This window comes from Rhineura floridana, chromosome 3, assembly GCF_030035675.1.
Source record: "Rhineura floridana isolate rRhiFlo1 chromosome 3, rRhiFlo1.hap2, whole genome shotgun sequence".
In the NCBI taxonomy this organism is placed as follows: domain Eukaryota; kingdom Metazoa; phylum Chordata; class Lepidosauria; order Squamata; family Rhineuridae; genus Rhineura; species Rhineura floridana.
Window position 1 is genome coordinate 20,683,785 of NC_084482.1, and position 19,066 is coordinate 20,702,850.

Genomic DNA, 19,066 nt, shown 5'->3' on the forward strand with positions numbered 1-19,066 from the left:
TACTTCAGAAAACTTGATAAGCAATGAGGACTTAAAATACCAAAGTTAATGCAGAATTACCAAATAGAAGCTAATCAAACAAAAACTTTCCCCAAACTCTTCCCCATTGTGTAATGTGCAACAACAAATCCTTTAAGGCTTGGTAATTTTATTCTGTTTCTTCATATTTTGAGGGTTGCTTTCTAAATTAGGTTTTCTTCAATTTTTTTTTTTTTTTTGCAAATGGTGTCTTTTGAGTTTTGGCACAGAATATAAGATTGGAAAATCTATCCTGAATTTCATTATTTTTACCTGACTTCCTACAGCATAAAATTGGACCAAACCAATGAATAATAGAAAATGTTACCATGAATAGTCACTATCTCAAGGCTCGGAGACCTGGATCAATTAAAAACAAATGTGTTAATATTATTTCTCTAATCCTTAATTGTCATCTGCAGTTGCTACAGTTTGAAGGTTAAGTATTTATTGGAGTATAAAGAGAATCCTATTTATTCTCATAAGATATATTCATTTGGGTTTTTCCCCTTGTGCATCACATACGTCCATCCTTCCGCTAAGGGTTCAGAGCAATATACTTGAGACTTTTTCTTTTATCCACGCAACAACTTTATGATGTAGGTTAGGCCGTGAAACAGCAACTGGCCCAAGGTTATCTAATGAGGCTTATGGCTCAGTATGGATTTGAATTCATGTCTTTCCAGTGTTGAGCCCAAATGTCTAAAATGTATAAACTGCTCTCCAGCACTAGTGAGTTTCACAGGACGGAAAGTTCCTTTATATAAGGGCCACAGCAGATAACCTGAGCAGCTGCTGACTTCATGTTCTGTAGTGATAAAATGCTGTGCAGGGCCTCTTCTACAGATCTTAATAAAACGAAAACAAAATTAATTTTCCTTACTACTCCGTGTTCTGATGAAGAGCCCTTTGGAACAGGGATTCATTCTCTTGGCCCTCCTGAGAGTGCCTAGAAGCATCTGGCTGGCCACGACTGGCTACAGAATGCTGGACAAGATGGACTGTCAGTCTGATCCAGCAGGGTTCTTTTGTTTCTGGCACAACTAGAACTTTGGGTCTGTTTCTAGTTCATTCAGCTCATGAATCTGCCTTTATTGATTACCCAAGAACAACAGGATTTAAAGGCTGTGGGAGATGTTCTCAGATTCCTCACTAATGAGGCCAGCTTCACATGCAGTGATTTGCATCTTTTGTTATATATATCTTTGCTTTCTGCAGTGGTGAGACTCAAAACAGTGTACAGGGGTCTCCCAGGTGATCTCCCATCAAGACATACAGCAGACCCAGACCTGCTTAGCTTTGCAAGGTGGCTACATCATGTACTTAAGGCAACCTTTTGCTACACATGCACTCTGTGTAATGGCAAAAACTTGATAAATTGCATTTTTTTTTTTTGCATATACCCAGCCATAGGTAAATGTGTTCATGTCATTTTCTAGCATGGATATGGTGTCTGCACATGTCACACATGAAGTAGCTGCTTTAAAAAGAGGCATCTGTGGTGCTACCTGTGGTGGAACAATGGGACTCAAGTCTAAATGTCTGCCTGCTGAATTAGAGCAGCTAAAATACAGAGGGGGGGGGAATCAAATTGTTCAATGAACAGAAGAGAATGGCGAAGTAGTAATTAAGGAGTAAATGTGAAGCTGGTGGCCTACTTTGTAACAAACAAACATGGCTGTGCAGGTGATTATATCAAGGTTTTTTTGGACACCAACAATATAAAGAGAGATAACATCTCCTGCTACGCACACCTGGTGTGCTACCACCCAGAATGAAGGTTTAATTTCTCCTGTGTGCAATCTTCTCCATTATAGGCAAGGCTTCTCATATTTGACAGCTGGGTAAATAAAAAAACAAAACTCCTCATCTGGGGGCCCCTTTGCCTATTTTGCATAAAATGGCTATTCAGTCATTGATATTGATGGTTATAGTGCTTCATTTTGAATTTTGGGGAGAAGGAGTACTGTAGTGTGACAGGAAGGGAGGCAACATGGGGCATATGGACGAAGGAATGTGACTGGAGGCCAATTATGAGGGTGGCTCGTTTCTTGTCGTTTCAAGTACCTAAAAGCCTGTGGATCCTGCAGAGAACAAAATGTTAGCTATACCTTAGGCAGGAGCATTTCTCTCACTTCAGTTTGAAATGAGAGCTTCCATGAGCAAGTGGTAGCTGGATAGCAAAATGGGAGCTTGATAGCAAAGCACTTCACTGAGTCCGGCCTTGTGCAAAAAGGTTGATTTCTACATATAAGACAAATGGTGTAAAAGTGCTGTATCATGAAAGGAAGCAGGTATAAAGCCATCTAAGGCTCCTACTTGTGGCTTTGTATGCTTTTTTGTTACCCAATTGTTTAGTTGAAAAATTTACCCCACAGCTTTCCTCATCTTATAAAGGTATCAGAGGACTAAATCATTTGTCCAACTCCAAGACCATGGGGGTTCCCTGTAGTGGGACTTTGATGTTTCAGTTTCTTAAGATGCCTTAAATAACTACTATCTGGAATAAAGTTAGATGTCTAGGGAAGGGGCTGAGAAACCTATGGCCCTCCAAATGTTATTGGATTATATTTTCTTTGATCTCTGACCATTGGTTTGGCCATGGCTGATGGGAGTTTAGTACAAAACATCTGGAGGCACAAGGCTGGCAAAGGCAGATGTGCTCTAACAATCTGTATTCAACATCTCATGGTTCTGCATCCATAGACCAGGCCCCATGGCCCTCCCTGCATTTATTGGAAGGACCACTCATCGTAGAACACCTTGGATTCTTGGTAGCCAAAACTGTAATAATCTTTCTGTATTCCAAGTCTGCTGAAGAGGCTGTCAGTGTGTAGATGGGTCTCAAATCTGATGTAAAAAAGACATTCTTTCATAGGTATGAAAAGGGGAAGTTCAATAGATGAGGGAACAACTCCCCCCCCCAAATCTCTGTTAACAAGAGCTTTATGCAGTTCAAATTGCTTTTGTGGACAAGACCCATCTGGAGTCTTAAGTGGCTCCTTTTGTCAAATCCCTTCTGAATTAGATCTGCTGAGGATAAAAAAGCTTTGAGAAATCCAATTCTACCCTCTCCCACCACTGTCTTTTCCTGTCACATCCTTACTGTAAAAAAAAGGCTCAAATTGCCACTGCTTTAAGGCTCTTACAAAGCAATTCCTCATTTTTTGGATGCACCTGATCTTTGGACCCATTCTGCTTTTTTCTTTCCTGAAATTACTTCACTTTTAGCAGCAGTTTTAACTGGATTAAATCAGAGGACTCCCCCCCCCTTTCCTTCTTCTTCAAGGCAGATTTAAACACTGTAAGGAGATGTAATTGGCAAAGTTTTTCATTTGAAAATATGCTCTGATTATCGAAAATTATCGGATGGAACTTTGTTATCGGAAGGAAGAACAAATTCTATCAAAAACTGCAGACATTCCAGCACTGCCTTCCCGAGCACTGCTCTTCCGCTAGCAAGGTGGCAAGAGGGATAGGAGAACAAGTGAGGGCCTTGTGCCTAGGTAGTGGTTTCTCCACATCAGAACCTTTTCAGTTTGCAGCTGAAAAGTAATTTGATGGGATTTGCTTAATTTAGTCCAAAAATTTGGTTTTCACATAATCTGGATTTTGCGGGTGAGGTGGGAAGTCTGGGATGACAAAAGATAAGATGCAGGAGAAGGACAGGGAAATCATTTTCCATAGGGAGCAATATAAGGCATTATACCTCTTCCCTCTGAACACTGGATGCCTTTCAAGTCTCTGCATTTTTCTAGAACTGTGAGGACTATAATAAATTTGCTGTTGAAATTCTTAGGCTGCCAAGTCCTGCACTCAGGCAGTGAATACCATATAGCACTGTACATGCCTTTTCCTGGTACAATTATTACTCACCATCTCAAGTAAAGTGTCTGCCAGGTCACAATGTCAGAAATAAATGTCACTTCGATGTAGTACCATCTATTCTGCAGAGTGCTGAGCATTTGGAAGAAAGACTGAAGGGAACATGGAAAATTAGCTACAGTTGTGAATATTGGCTTTACGAAACTGGCAAAAACAATGGAAGCCAAGTGCAGTTATTATACATGAAGTTTAGACAGCGTTGCACATAAGCTGATTTTCATATTAGGTTCTTCCTGGGTGTTCACAAGCTTTCCGAGCCAATGCTGTCTTGTGGGATGTGATTCCCGTTGGACCTGGATCTCATTATGGCTTCTCTTTCTGTTGCTGGTTGAGATAGGCAATTTCTCTCCACAGTGCAAGCAACTCAGCAGTGCAAGCAGTTGACTCTGTCAACTGAGACAGATCAATAGGTTCTTCCCTGCAGGGGTCTACTGCAAGTGATGGTAGCTAGGTATCATAAAGGGGATCCTGCAGCAATCTGGCTTCTGAAAAAGCATGTGCTCTTCTCCAGGAATAGATTTCTAGGATCAACAGGAACTAACAAGTCTTTTTATCCATTGCCCAAGACATTTCTTGTGCTGAATTATGAAAAATAAAATACTACCTGTAACCTGTTTTCACTTTTTCAAATAAAAGTTTCCTTTACATTGTAGTGGGACAGAAGGGATATGGACCACTTAAATCACTCAGTCTTTTATTTTCTCCATAGACACAAAAACTCAACAAACAAGGTCTGAAAATCCACACAGCAGTAAAAAACACCAGTAATAATGCACAAGACTAGAGTAGGTGTCAGCAACTGGAAGCCCTTGGGACAAACCCAGTTTGCCTAGAGACAGAAAAGAACGTGTGTCTGTGTCCATTTTAGGGAGTGGAACTTGCGGCACTGCTCTGTCAGGCTTCACTTGCTTTTCAAAATGGTCCTCTAGGAAATCTAGTTGCTGATTGGGTGTGGTCTGTAGTCCCCTTCCATTGTGCGAGGCAGACCAGCCTTTCATAGGCATGCACCAACTCCTTCCAGTGCAGCTCCAGGTTGTCTGACTTATGTACAAAACACATAAACAGACAAAGGACACAAACAACTTTACTATTTACAGATATTTAGCAGGGACATGATTGCCTCAGAAAACAGCTGCACTTATACTCTGTTAATATTTCTGATTTTGGAAATACCCCTTCTCCTGTTTGGATCTTTTGGAAAATGAGAATAAAAAAACTCTTCCTGTAGATTTAAATTCCATGGTATTCAAAAATCTCCTGTGAGACTTTGGAGGAAAATTCTACACAAAGGAACTAGAAAATCCAAAATCCCACATAGTTACATTTACTAAAATTGGACTGGGGGGTATGCATGTGAAACTTTGCAAAAATCTACTAAAATTTCTCCCTTGGGGATTGGCGAGGAATTTACTTTATTAGCGCTAAACATTCTGGTGTTTCACATTTCACATCTGACTTGCCATTTATAGGTACAGATTAGCCCCCTCTCTGTATTTGTATGGGAAGGCTGCAATTGCTCTCTCACCCATCTGCAAGGCAGCATTTCACCATGGCCTCATGCATTAGACATTCTCATGTTTTGCACCAGACAGAGCATGTGAATCCTCCATCTCCCCCTGTGCGAATAGCTTGGAGGTTGCAAGTTTACCTGGCACTAAGCTCCAATGAACACAGGTAAATGGTGTGCATATAAGAAAGACTAACAGGTGAGGTTTTTTTGCAGGCAGTGTGGTATAGTGGTTAAGGTGCTGGACTATGACCTGGGAGACCAGGGTTCGAATCCCCACACAGCTCACTGGGTGACCTTGGGCCAGTCACTGCCTCTCAGCCTCAGAGGAAGGCAATGGTAAAACCACCTCTGAATACTGCTTACCATGAAAACCCTATTCATAGGGTAGCTATAAGTCGGAATCGACTTGAAGGCAGTCCATTTCCATTTTTCTTTCATTTCTGACTGATTTGCTGCTGCCCAGCAGGCTGGGTAAACTTTGGCCTTTCTGTGTGAATTTGATTGCCTGGTCTGGGGCCTCTGCAGTACGGAAGCATCCTCTGGACTGCGATGGTTGTGACCAGTGGCAGCAGCAGGAATGGACATATTGAAGAACACAGGCATCACTTGATGTGTTAGAGGGAAACATGGAGGAGGATGTTTGCTCTTCAAAACTGCCATTTTTCTGCTCACTGAAACCCAGCGTCAGGGAGAAAATGGGCCTGGAGAAAACCATACCACCTCACTAGCAGCTCCCTGCCCGTTATAGCCTTCACGATCCATGGGCTCATAATGTGCCTCTGTCAAAATGAATAGGTTCGCTGGGTTTTTCCAACAGTAAAATATCCAGGGACATAAACTGTTTCTTAAAACTCCGCAATCTGAGGGTAAAAACCTGTAACCAGAAAACCAAGCTTTGGCATCTTACATGATGTGGAACAGCTTTGAATGTACTTTTTTTTTTGCACTGTTGAATGCCATGCACTTTTTATCACACACCTTGGGGGAAACTTTTAAAATACCAATAAGCAATACTTGGGGTTTGAGAGCATTCTGGACAAAAAAGGGCAACAGAGGACTAGAAACTTGTTTATTTTGGAGTGGAGACTTATTCTGCATTGATATCTTTCTCCATATTAAGTTGTACGGTTAGCCCTGCTGATAGCCCTTAATCTTTTAACTGAATTCTACTGTTTGCTGCTAACTCTTACTTTATTTATGTTAAAAATGTATACCCTGCTTTCACAATCTGGGTCCCAAAGTGGTTTGCAAAATAAAAACATTCCCAGAATAATAAACAAAGCAAAGAGGTGACATTGGCTGTCACTGAACCAATTATTTTGCTGCATATGTTATACAGATTGGGGGAAATAATATTGTAAAAATTGCTTCCTCATTGAAACTCAATATGCCTGTATAAGGATTATTGATGATAGAAATGGCAATTATTTGTTTGGGGAAGATTTTAAGCTTGTTCTGTTAGATGTTGCCACATCAACTTTGGTATTTCTTTCTTATGCCGAGTTGTCTTCTATCTTTCCAACAGAAGAGCTCAGACCCTTATAAGATGTCTCCATCCTTGCTCCGGCGATTGTATGATGGCCAAGGGATTTCCTATGAGGCACTGCTCAGGCTGTCAGGCAAAGAGGAAGTCAGTAAGTCCTGTCCCCTGCTCCCAAATAGATAAGGCAGTTTCACAAGGGATAGAAAAATAAATTTGACTTTTAAGCAATTCAAGGCACCTTGCTTACTTGAGAAGCCTGAAAAATGAGATGCTTTTATGGGTCTCATTCAAATCACATGCCATAAAGTCTGTCTTACAATAACAACCAGAATTCCACTAGAGAGCACAAAGGCAAGCTACACATGGAATAGAATGGAGGGGGGGAGGTTTGCCTTCATAACCCATTTTAAAAGGAGCTCAAGGTGGCATATGTAGTTCTCCCCCTCCCATTTTATCCTCACAACAATCCTGCAAGGTACATTATGTTGAGAGGCTGTGACTGGCCCAAGATCAACCAATGAGCTTTATGGCTGAATAGGGATTTGAACCCCGGTCTCCTTGGTCCTGGTGCGACACTGTAACCACTACACCAGACTTGGATGAAGGGAAGATTTGCAATAGCAGGCAAGACTGTAAGTCTAAACATAAAACAAGTGACACATGCAACAAAATGGACATTGTGAAGGAGTTTAATCATCCTTGCATCTGCAATGGGAGAACTTCCAGGAGTCAGGAATATTTCTATTCATGCAAAACGCAACCTGTATTTCCTTGTAGTAATAACAACAACTACTTAAGATGTAGTCAACAAGTTGCAGTCAATCCATTTATTTCAGAATATTCTTGCCAACGTGATTAGACATCAGCAGTTTAACTAGGCTATGGACTGCAATCCTAACAAAAACATGAAGAAGATATCAGTGTGAAATAAAAAACTTAAGAGGCATAGAACACCAACCCTTACACATCTGCATAATAATCTCTAAAGGCATCCAGATTTAGGATTCAAGAGCCTTGTCAAGTAAACTTCCTCCTATTAGAAAGCACACTACACCTTTTTTAAATTCTCATGGAGATAAAAGAAATAAAAGCAATCAGAAAAGTAACATATGTCCATAGATTTCAGTGAATCTACTCTGAGTATGACTTAGATGGCTATCACCCAATATTTAAGATCATAATACAGATCTAAACTCACTACTTAAATTCTTGTTTGCATTTATTCCCCCTTACAAACTAAGCACGCCCTGGAGATGTGTGCAGTAGTGGATCCATGTCTTGGTAGCTCAGATATCCTGTTCTTTCTTTTCCAGATCCCCAGGCACTTGCCTCTTCCCAGAAACGTAAGTCAATTCTTCCTTCACTTGCTTTGCACATCAGTTTTTCTCTGGGATCTGTTTTGTTCCCTCTGAAAATATCTTCCCTTAGAGATTGTTTGAAGTGGCCATGCCACTGAGGGATGAGGCTAAGAGCTAGTCGCTTGCCTGCAGCCACCTAGTGAATTTATGGTGGAGGAATGAGAGAGTCATACTTTAATATGGTTTTTAAATCATGCACTAAAAAAAGAGCTGAAATTGGGGCTCTGTGCCTCTAACTCCAGCCACCCATGTCTTTCATTCTAGGGGTTTTCTGTTCTTTCTCTTCTATAGTACAGTACTTGGCATTTACAGCATGGCCAGTTGAGACTAGTAGTTTCACTGAGGCCAGGATTCCCAGTCGTACTGCAGTAAGAGTGATGGAACTAGATCCTAGGATGACAGGCATACGAATTAGGAAGAAGGGTGCACAGGTGAGACTGAGGACAGCAAGTAAGGATGATCCAATGAGAATGGAAGAAGAACAGAGAGCTATTGTCTGCTCTTGATAAAAGGTGATGACTGTGGAAATTAAGACTGCAACCCAAGTCCAAAAATATTTATTGTACTAGCCAAAGGCCATGACAAATACCTTAAAATACATTAAAATGTAAAAACGTGAAATATAAAACATACAGAGATATATAAAATATACAAAGAACAGGTTGTTGCGACCTATATTATAAAAATTTCAGACTTATGGTTGGCTAGCACAGTTTAAAGATCAGAATCTCCTCGGCAGTTTATTGCTATTTTATCTAGTTCTTTCTTTCTAATCTTTTTTGCAGCAAGAGCAAAAAGAGCCACTTTGTGAGTCACATGGCTGTTAGTATCACTCAGGAGGTATTGTACTAATTCTACTAAGGTACTCCTGCTTCCCTGAGACAACAGAGGTTTCAGGAATCTCTCTCTTGAGTGTCCATAAAGTGGGCACATTAGGATGTAATGAACAATGTCCTCCACCTGAGCTTGGTCACAGATACACAGTCTATTTTCAAATGGCACCTTTTGGTAGTGTCTGTCCAATACTGCAGTTGGCATAACTTGGAAACGTAGTTCCATAAAAGCATTTCCTAGGGAGACTGGTATTACTTTTGTCAAGTAACTGGCTCTAAAGTGTTCTGTCTTCACAGAAGCGACCCATGGAGAGAATCTGGAGGTCTTAATTAATTGCAAATCCCTTCTGGCATCAATCCAGAAGAGCCTATACACACTTACCCAGGAGTAAGTCCCATTGAACTCGATCGGGTTTCTGAATATACCCTCAATAAGGAGTAATCTCCAGTGAACTCTTTTGGCTTACTTCTAAGTAAACATGCACAGGATTGCACTCTAAAACAAAGAACCACAGGCATCTCTCCTCTGCTTAAAAGGGGGTGAAGCAATGTTCATAGAAAGCAGCATCCATAGGGGGAAAATTCTGTTACCTTTGGAAGTGCTTGTTCCTAGATGGTCACATCATTTGTAAGATGTCTCAATATGGAGGCTATGATAGGACAAAGTTCAAAAGTCTGACAAGGGAGATGGTGCTGTAGGAAAATTCTGGGCCACTGAGTCATGTAGAAATGCTAGGATGGGTCAGCAACACTTGTGGGCCAGTGGCCACACTTGACATTTTGAGAAGGTGCCATGGGCACCAGTCATAAAAATAGCTACTGTAAGGGTGTGGAATGACATGAAATGGCTGCCACATCCAAAAGAGCAGGGAAAAAAAGGCAGGGCCACAAAATGGTGTGGTAATGCCCCTCCATATGCCACTCTTTCAGTGGGGGAAAAAAAGACACATCAGCCACTGCTGCATTCACTCAAGAGAGAATTCCTCCTCCTCCTTTGTTTTTTTAACAAAAAATAACCCAGAGTAACTTATAAAAAAAATACAAAAAACCCAAACAAATTGAAAACCTCAAACGCCTAACTAAAGCTTTTATGAGTTTCTGTCATGATAACAAACTATCTATAAACTTTTCCAAAACTAAGATCTTAGCTTTTGCCAAGCACTCTCCTGCTCACGCATGGACAATTAATACCCATAAAATAGAACAGGTTTCTCATTTCAAATACCTTGGTATACTTTTTCATTCCTCTCTGTCCTGGAATCCCCATATCCGAGGGGCTATTTCTACTGCTCGCAACTCAGCCAGTGGTATTCGAAGGTTCTTCTTCACTAAAGGAGGACAATACATTCCGGCAGCCCTAAAGGTTTTTAGATCCAAAACTATTTCTCAACTTCTCTACGGGGTACCTTTATGGATTGGCGCCTTCAACTCTTCTGCGGAGGCAGTTCTCTCCTTGTTTCTCAGACAAATTTTTGGCGTTCCCAGGTGCGTTCCTGCGGCGGTCCTTAGGTTAGAATCTGGCCTAGTCTCACTTGAGTCTCAAGCGTGGTTGGCCGCCCTAAATTTCTGGTTTAAAATGTCTTATGAAAAATCTACTGGCTATCTCCCTTTACTCTGGGAAGACTCTTTTACCTCGAAATGGGCCCGTACGTTTACAAATTACCTTGCAAGTATTGGCCTCTCAATTGAACATCTGATGTCCCTCGCTCCAGAGACAGTTAAACATTCTATCCGGACTCGTATCAACGATATGGACTTCCAACGCTCCATAACTGCAGCCACCTCGACCTGCTCTCCTATTCACTTTGGTCTGAGCTTTGTGCCTATGCTCAGTGCCCCTTATCTGGAAACTCTTACGATCCCCAAATATCGTCTAGCCTTTACAAAGGCTAGATTTAACTGTCTTATCTCTGCCTTACTTGAAGGGAGATTTAAACGTATCCCGTATGCAAACCGATTATGCCTTTGTGGTGTCAGCGCCATAGAAACTCTCTCTCATGTCATCTTTGAGTGCACCCTATATGACGATATTCGCTCCAAATTCATAACCCCCATCATAAATAAATACGCCTACAAACCGCTTAACTGTTTACTTTTACATCTTTTGTCAGCAGCTAATAAGGATACTATCCTGTCAGTTGCTAAATTTATTTTTGCGGCTCAATCAATTCGGAAGGCATCTATCCTTTCAGAAGCTTCCGCCACCCAACTGTAACTGTTTTCCTTGTTGTTTTATTGTTTTACTGTTTTAACATGACTGCAACTTTGTAACCTTTTATTATAAACGTATGTAGTTTTATTTATAAATGTCTTTTGGTCTATGACCGTATCAATAAAGATTGATTGATTGAAAACCTAAAAACACACCCATACATATAAAAGGCAAGTCTAACACAAATAACTAAAACTCTCCAAATTTAAGGACCGAAAACCTGGATAAAAAGACATGTCCTTTTGCACCTCTCTTGTGTTCAGACTGGATGGGAGGGTGGGTGTCCAATCCTCGATTCCAATGAACTGTGGGTGCGTTTAAGGGGTGTGTTCAATGTAGGAGAGGCTGAGCAAGTGCAAACAGGAACTGAGCAGGAAGAGCAAACAGCTTTGTGTGCATTGTGGCAAGCACACTGGTGTGACCTCTGTACTAAGAAATCCCACACTGGCCCAGGTTGTATATAGCATTTTCTATCAGAGCAGCATGGATTCAATTTGGGGTACTCACATATGCTGGGTGGACTGTCTGTAGAAAGATACAACCTTACTGGAGAAGGGTGGCAGGTACTGACAAGTATGGATTGAAAGAAATGGCAGTAAGTTCCATGGATAAACAATTGGGAGGAACAAAAAGAAGGGTATGGAATGGGCAATAGAGGGAGGTATGGAGACACACTGAGAGAAAATGGTGGTGGGAATCTCCTGAAGATGAATGGATGCAGATGACCAATAGGAAGATGAAGGGGAGCACAAATGAGAGATGAATACCAGTGGACAGCCAAAGAGGGACTTACGGGTTCTTCCTGTATTTTGATATATACACATGTATACACACACATGCACCCTTGTACAGACTGAGGGATATACAGTGGAATACTAGATATGCCCCAGAGATAAGGCAGGATCCTTACCTAAAGACTTTTTAGAGCTGAAAGATGTATAGAAATATCTTATAAATGAAAAATGTGTTCAGGATGATGCTGATATTGGGCACTGATAATTCAGCCATGAAAATCACTTCCTCAACTTAAAATCAGCAGTACCTCCCTTTCTGAGAAGCTTATTTAAATGGTGGTAGTGGTGAGTGTGTGTTCCTTACAGAAATGTATTTGTGACCACTATACATCACAGCTGATAGGAGCTGTCTCTGGCTATCAGAATGGAAGTATCTAATCAGATCCTACAATCAGGGCCTGTAATCACCACCACGGCAGATTTAGACACCGTTCGTTACAGCAACACTGCTATTTCTTGCTTTCTAAAATCTGAAATCCATTCTATTCTAATTTTACCTGTGCCTATTCTAATTTTACCTGTCTAATGCTCTTGTTTTATTCTGTAGGAGACATGCATGATTTCTTTGTTGGACTCATGGGGAAAAGGACCACAGAGCCCGGTAGGTGTGTGGATCAGCACTGTGGCTATACGGGCAGAGATTTCTCTCTCTCTCACACACACACGGTTCTGTAATGGTTTCAGTACATTCCTTAATAGATTTCTTAGAGCTGGAAAGTACAGTATGGGTTTTGCCTTCCATCTCTTCCATTCGTAGGCAGTTCTCTGGGAGCAAATGTGCTTAGTTTAGAATGTCACTTCATGAGAATCTCAGTTTTCATTTTAGAAAGCAATTACCTGCTGGGCTTGATGGTTGAGGGCCAATATTCAGGGCTTAATCTGAGGTGGACCTGTTTGTCAGAGTGCATGAAAGTGGATTACACAGCGGTCGAGAAGGTGAATCATGGTAAGCAGTTATGGCTAAAAGCAAAGCCCAGGACAAGGGTTAGAGAGGAAGAAGGAGAAATAGTCATATTTGTAGTGGTGTGAAAAGGGCAATTCCTATTTCTTGCTTGTGCCGCTCTGCCCCTGGACAAATGGAAATACAGAAATAGAATCTGGCTGTAGCTTGTTTCTTCCGTTCCCACCTTTAATATTATTTTTTCTAGGCTAAACATACCAGTTCCTTCAGCTTTCCTCATGGAACTTTTCACCTTGATGATCACCATTTGAGGTGAAACAACAGGACTGAGAAGTCTTGCATACCTAACACATGTCCTTTTGGGTTCCTTCCTATATAGGGAAAGCCATAATGATTATATGCCAGGTTCAGGGGCAGTATGTATGTCTCTGTTTCATTTGCTGGCAAACAACAGAGGGAGATAGCTATTTCACTTAGATGTTGCTTGTGGGCTTCTGGTTGGCCACTGTGGGAACAGAAAGCTGGACTAGATGGGCCTTATGCAAAATCAAGATACTCTCAGAAGAAACTCCATGTGCCCGTAGTGGTTATTTATGACTGTCAGAAATGGAAATATTATTGACTCATAACTCAAGGTTAGAGGAAGAAATAAATTCTGCCATGTTAAATGCTTGTAGAGGTTGGGGAACCAGGCAACGAGCCCTTTTGTATCATCATACTTGAGCTGCAAGGAAGCTGGTGGGAAGATGTGGTATCCACAAAAGAGATTCAACAGAAATTAGAAACTGTCAGAAACTGTCTCTGTTCTCTAATTTTAGATAATCCCACGGAAATCAATAAGGGAACACTCACTGGTTTTGGCGACCCAAAGTACTCACCAAATGCAGAATAAGCAGAATAAGGTAAGGAAGAAGGGGCCAGAACTTGACTCTGTTAAAAAATAAGAGTGGAGAGGGATTCTTTGATATGCTTCTCCCATGCACATAGTCACTAACACATGCTTTTATACACACAGGCGCATTCAGATGTAAACAAATACAAGCACAAGTACATTCACACCTGCTCAAACATATCTTTTGTGGATTAAGCTGAAGTGGAGATACCGGCTCCTCATCATAGGAGGTCCTGCTCTCCCGGCATTTTCAGTGCAAGTCAAATGCACATTGCAGATGCTGCAAATCTGGCACTAATCTAAAATGAACGAACAAAGTCTGGATGTTATGTATTCTCCACAGTAGGAGCACAAAAATATATTTAAATAGAAATTATTATAAAATGAGCAAAGCTACTTTTGGAGGTGGCTGTATGTAGACCTAGAGACAGCAAGAAGGTGAATTTTGATGCGTTCAGAGGGTAGCTTTTTAGAGCAATTTATATGCCTGTACAGTACAAGTGGAAAAGTTACACTAGCGTAGGTTAGCCCAGTTACTTTTCTGGAAGAAATCCACAAGCAAGAACTGGCAAAGGTCATGGAATTGGTTTCAGAGATCTTATGAAATAAGGCTTTTTGTCTTGAATTTTTAAAATGACCTTACCCGCTCTTAACCATTTCGTTTCATTTCATGAACTGGGTGAAACCAATCAAGGGACTGGGAAGGCTTTTAGGAGGAGCTCTTTCCAGCTTAGTTAATAAAAGGAAAGAGAAAATTACATGTCCTTATAGCAGCATAAAACTACCACTCTCCTTCTGTTACATGGGACTATGCATTACATGACAAATCTGCTTTTTCAGCCCTCTGGGAAGGCATTAGATATCTACATCAGGTTGTTAACAGCCAACTGTAATTCCTCTCAGGTGCATGACTTTTTCCCATTAATACAGTGAACGGACACCTGACCTGCTTTGTTAAATCTGAGTTCCAGACACAAAAATAACTTGGTGAATACACAGTACTTATTCTGTTATTATGAATCTGTGATGTAGTAATTTCAATCCTGCTGATGACAAGGCAATGACACTTAGACCTTTAGAACAACACTTTTCCTCAGAGCCGCACTTTTCTAAAGGTAATTGCTTCACATTTTCGGGAAACAGAAAAATCAAGCTTTTGGGGGGGTCGTCATGCAGATGAATCAATATTACGCCCACTGCTTTTCACTAGTTGGCTCTGCATTCATGCTGTTGTGTGTGTGCCTGCAAGATTTTTATATATTTGGCAGAACACTGTTAGCATGTGGGTGTATGTTGTTGGTGTAATGTTGCATACATAAGATCTAAGACACTAATGCTTATCACTTGATGATTATGACATCAAGTGATGCTGCATGTGTGAAATGGCTACATCATTGCTTGGTACTTCAGACTGCTTCCTCATCGTCCTCGAATTCAGTTATGAGACATTTGGTGATGAGATAATGAGTATTATGGCTCCCCTAGCCTCATGTAATTTGTCAAAATGTCTTATATTCTGCAATACAAGTACTATATTATAATTTTTATATTTTATTTTAATAATTTGTGTCATGCCAGCTTGCCAGCCTTACCCTGGCCTGCAGTTAAAATGGCTAACTCCCAAAGCCTTATGGGGAATTCTTCCCCTTGACATCTTCCTTGTTAGCTTGCTAGCAAGCAGTTAAATCTTTGATGTTCTTTCATCACTGTGACTTGGTAATTTTTATAACACAGCTGTACCCGCTTACAGTAATTTTGCACCTTCTTATCAGTGGAAGGGGCCTGGTTCCGTCAAGGCCGTAAAACTCCTTGCTTTGTTATGGGAAACCAAGAGGAGGCGCCAGGTGCTGTGGGAACATCGTTTTTTCATCCCTTTGATGAAAATGTTAATTGGTTAATTGTCTCCGGCTGGGAGGTAATTTTCCTCCATAAGAGGAGGCTCAGAACTCTGGGTTTGTGTCCCACTTCGGAGCACCACCTTGCCTATGGTGATGTTCTGTTGTGGCTCCATTTACATCTTGACTTGCAACTCCCTGAAGGGAAGAAGGCTATCCACTGAGAGATCCTATGCTCTTGTAAGTATAGGTAAGGCAGATAGCTTTGTTATTTTGATTTGTGCCAAGAAACTTTCTTTTATCTTTTTTACTAAATACCTTACCCGTTTGGGTGTATGGTTTTAGGATTCAATTTGCTGCTACAAATTATTTGTGTGTACCTTTTTGCTTTTTGTAACCTTTTTTATGCTTTTCTTATTTTCTTTTTAATACACTTTAGTTACTTTAAACCAACGTGTGTTTATTCCAGAGGAAGGGGTCAGTTCCTAAATTCAGTCCTTGCCATTTGACCACAACTACCGTGTAACAGAGAAACGTTTTTACCTAAGACTTCAGAAGGGGCCAGGAGTGTATCTAGACTCTGGTCCTGAGAGGCTCAGGTGTTTAAGTGGGCTCTGGGGTTCTGTTTGCCCCAGAGTAGCTAACCAGTTGAAGGGTGGTGGCAGTACTACCTTGCAGGGTTGGTGTTGATGTGCACAACCTTGGCAAACCAGGATTTGCTGGGATCAATTGCCCAAGGCTGGGGATTGACTCCTAGACAGTGAGAGCAGACGGGGAAGGGCTCCCCGCTTTCACTATAATTTGTATCTAGTTTTCTCTTTCTAAGGTTGAGCTCAAATTAGGTTGCAATCAAAAAATCAAATAAGTCAATAAACCACAGTATTAAACATCTACTGAAATCTGATCTATAAACTTTCATTGCCATTCAGAGCTAGAAACAAACATTCAACATATCTAACGATGCATCCAGATGGTGGTTTTTTTATGTTCCATCCTGCCAGTATTGCAGACAGCAGTGGCCAGGGAAGTAACAAGGGAGTAAAAAGTTTCTATACTTCTTTAAATTAAGAAAAAATTTACAGAACAGGCAACAACCGGGGTGTTTTTTTTGCACATTTCAAATTATAAATAATATTTTTTTAAAAATGCAAAATCAGCAAAGATTAGAATTCCAGAGTTGTGTGCTTGATTTTCCCTTCTTCACCCTTTCCCACCCTGCTTTACATTACATAATAAGTACTGAATTCAGGTGCAGTGGTCATCTGTGCATTGTTTTTGCTGATTATGTATGTGTGATAAATGTAAACAATTCCAGAAAGCTGTCCACAAAGAAGGGATTCCATGCCCCTTTAATTTGGGTGGAAATCTGCATTTTTAGCATGCCCACTTGCCTGGTATTCCTTGCTTCTATTTTTGATACAAGTGTTGAACCAATGCTTCAATAGCTGTCATTGGTAGTAGATAAAGCAGAAACATGTGGTGAAGGAATATCTTACACCAACAGCTCTCCATTGGGTGTGATAGTTTTGCTTGCCAAGTTGACCACACAGTCACACATACTCAAGGGATAAGGCAAGGCTGAGGAAGGCTGTAGGATACAGATTAGGTGTGCACGTGATCCTCCAAAAGTAGCCGTGTGCATTCCCACTTGGACAGAGGTACAAAACCACATAATCTTGAACAACTGTCGCTGAAATTCTTGGGAGAGGTCCAGCATTAAGTAGAAACTACCTTACAATCTGTGACTGTGATTCTACAAACCATTAAGTGGCTGCTTAAATCCCATTGAAATAATGACATTGAAGTAGTCTGATATGCAGGATTGCTGTCTATGAGATCCAGATTTTGATAACTGTTGTTGGTCCAGTTGAGGGAGTGGAGTAATAGTTTTGGTTCATCATACAAAATGCTGGAAGTATAACATTCTGAATGAAATGCAAAAGCTTGTTTGCACTTTCATGTATTCTAAACATTCATGGTAAGCTGTTCCATGAGACTGAGAGGGCTTTACAGTATACAGATGCGGGTGGGTTGTTAATTGAAGATTGATGTTAAAATTGTACTTTTATATGATGTATCTTAAATTTTAATTATGTACGCCGCCTAGAGTGGCCGATTATTCGGCCAGATAGGCGGCCTAAAAATAAAATCTTATTATTATTATTATTTATACATGTTATTCTTTAACACATTTAATACATGACAGCTACGTTTTATTTCCCAAGCAGTTTGTGATGCGAGGTGTGCCTGGCGCCAACACTGTTTTCTTTTCGGTGCCAGGTCAAGACTTTCCTCTTCTCCCAGGCATTTTAGCATGTGTTTTTAAATTTTTTCAAATTGTGTTTTTAAATTGTTTGTTGTGTTTTAAAATTTGTATATTTGTTTTTAATGTTTTAATTGCTGTAAACCGCCCAGAGAGCTTCGGCTATGGGGCGGTATATAAATGTAACAAATAAATAAATAAATAAATATTTAGGTTTCACAATTAATACTGCAGGGCTTGTGGTAATACCGCTGGGCTTGTACAAATCCCTAGAGTGAAGCTAAGCAGCTATTTAGATTCCATGTCTAGACATGATTCCAGCATAGACAACTATGCGGTATATTGGGCTCAATTTTCCCCTCCTCTTTGTCTCTCATACAGGTATCCGTGCAAGAATGTGGACAACCACAATGTCTGCAGGACCTCAAGAAACCAACACAAAGCCAATTTCATCCACCAAAGCCCAGCATTCTTTCAACCAAACCAGAACCCTTTGATGTGCCATGGAGACCTCATCTTGTCCTGTGCCTCCTGTTGCCATGTTCTTTTCCTTGATCCTGCCCTTTATTCCAGCCTGTCCCTCACTGTAACTCTCTAGTGTTCACTGTTTGGAAATTTTGCAAGTAACCCTCCCTCATGGTGCTTTGCCCTTCTGTGTATATATTTAACTGATTTGCAGATAACTCTCATATGCCACAAGCAAAATCACCTTCATCGCCCACCCTTTTGTGGCACAGATTAAGAACACCTCAAAATCTTCTACAATTACAGGGTTTTTACTTATGACCTGCCACTGTGTGTCTCTCATTCTTTCTTTGATATTTCATATGATTGTGGAGGGGATGCTGCTTTCATAAAGTAAACCAACACATCTTAAAATGATATCACTTACTGGCATACAGTGAAAATAAAGTCTGCATTTTGAGATACTGGGCATAGCTCAAAAACACACGATCTGTGTGCATAAAGTCCCAGGTTTGATTCCCAGTATCTCCAGTTGAAAACCATCTCAGGTAGGAGGACTAGGAAAGACCTGTGCCTGAGGCATTGGAGAGCCAGTGCCAGTCAAGAGCAGGCAATGC

At 40.8% G+C, this 19,066-nt stretch overlaps 1 protein-coding gene across 2 annotated transcripts in view; it reads left to right on the forward strand.

The window, feature by feature from the left end:
- TAC3 (tachykinin precursor 3) overlaps window positions 1-18,777 on the forward strand; it is a 29,112-nt gene extending 10,335 nt beyond the window's left edge. For both annotated transcript variants that reach the window (XM_061614891.1, XM_061614890.1), the window contains 5 exons: window positions 6,939-7,047; window positions 8,210-8,239; window positions 12,641-12,694; window positions 13,813-13,896; window positions 18,366-18,777. In XM_061614891.1, the coding sequence (XP_061470875.1) occupies window positions 6,939-7,047; window positions 8,210-8,239; window positions 12,641-12,694; window positions 13,813-13,886 (267 nt within the window). In that variant the 3' untranslated portion in view covers window positions 13,887-13,896; window positions 18,366-18,777. The remainder of the gene's footprint in view (window positions 1-6,938; window positions 7,048-8,209; window positions 8,240-12,640; window positions 12,695-13,812; window positions 13,897-18,365) is intronic.
- Window positions 18,778-19,066: the final 289 nt, after the last annotated feature.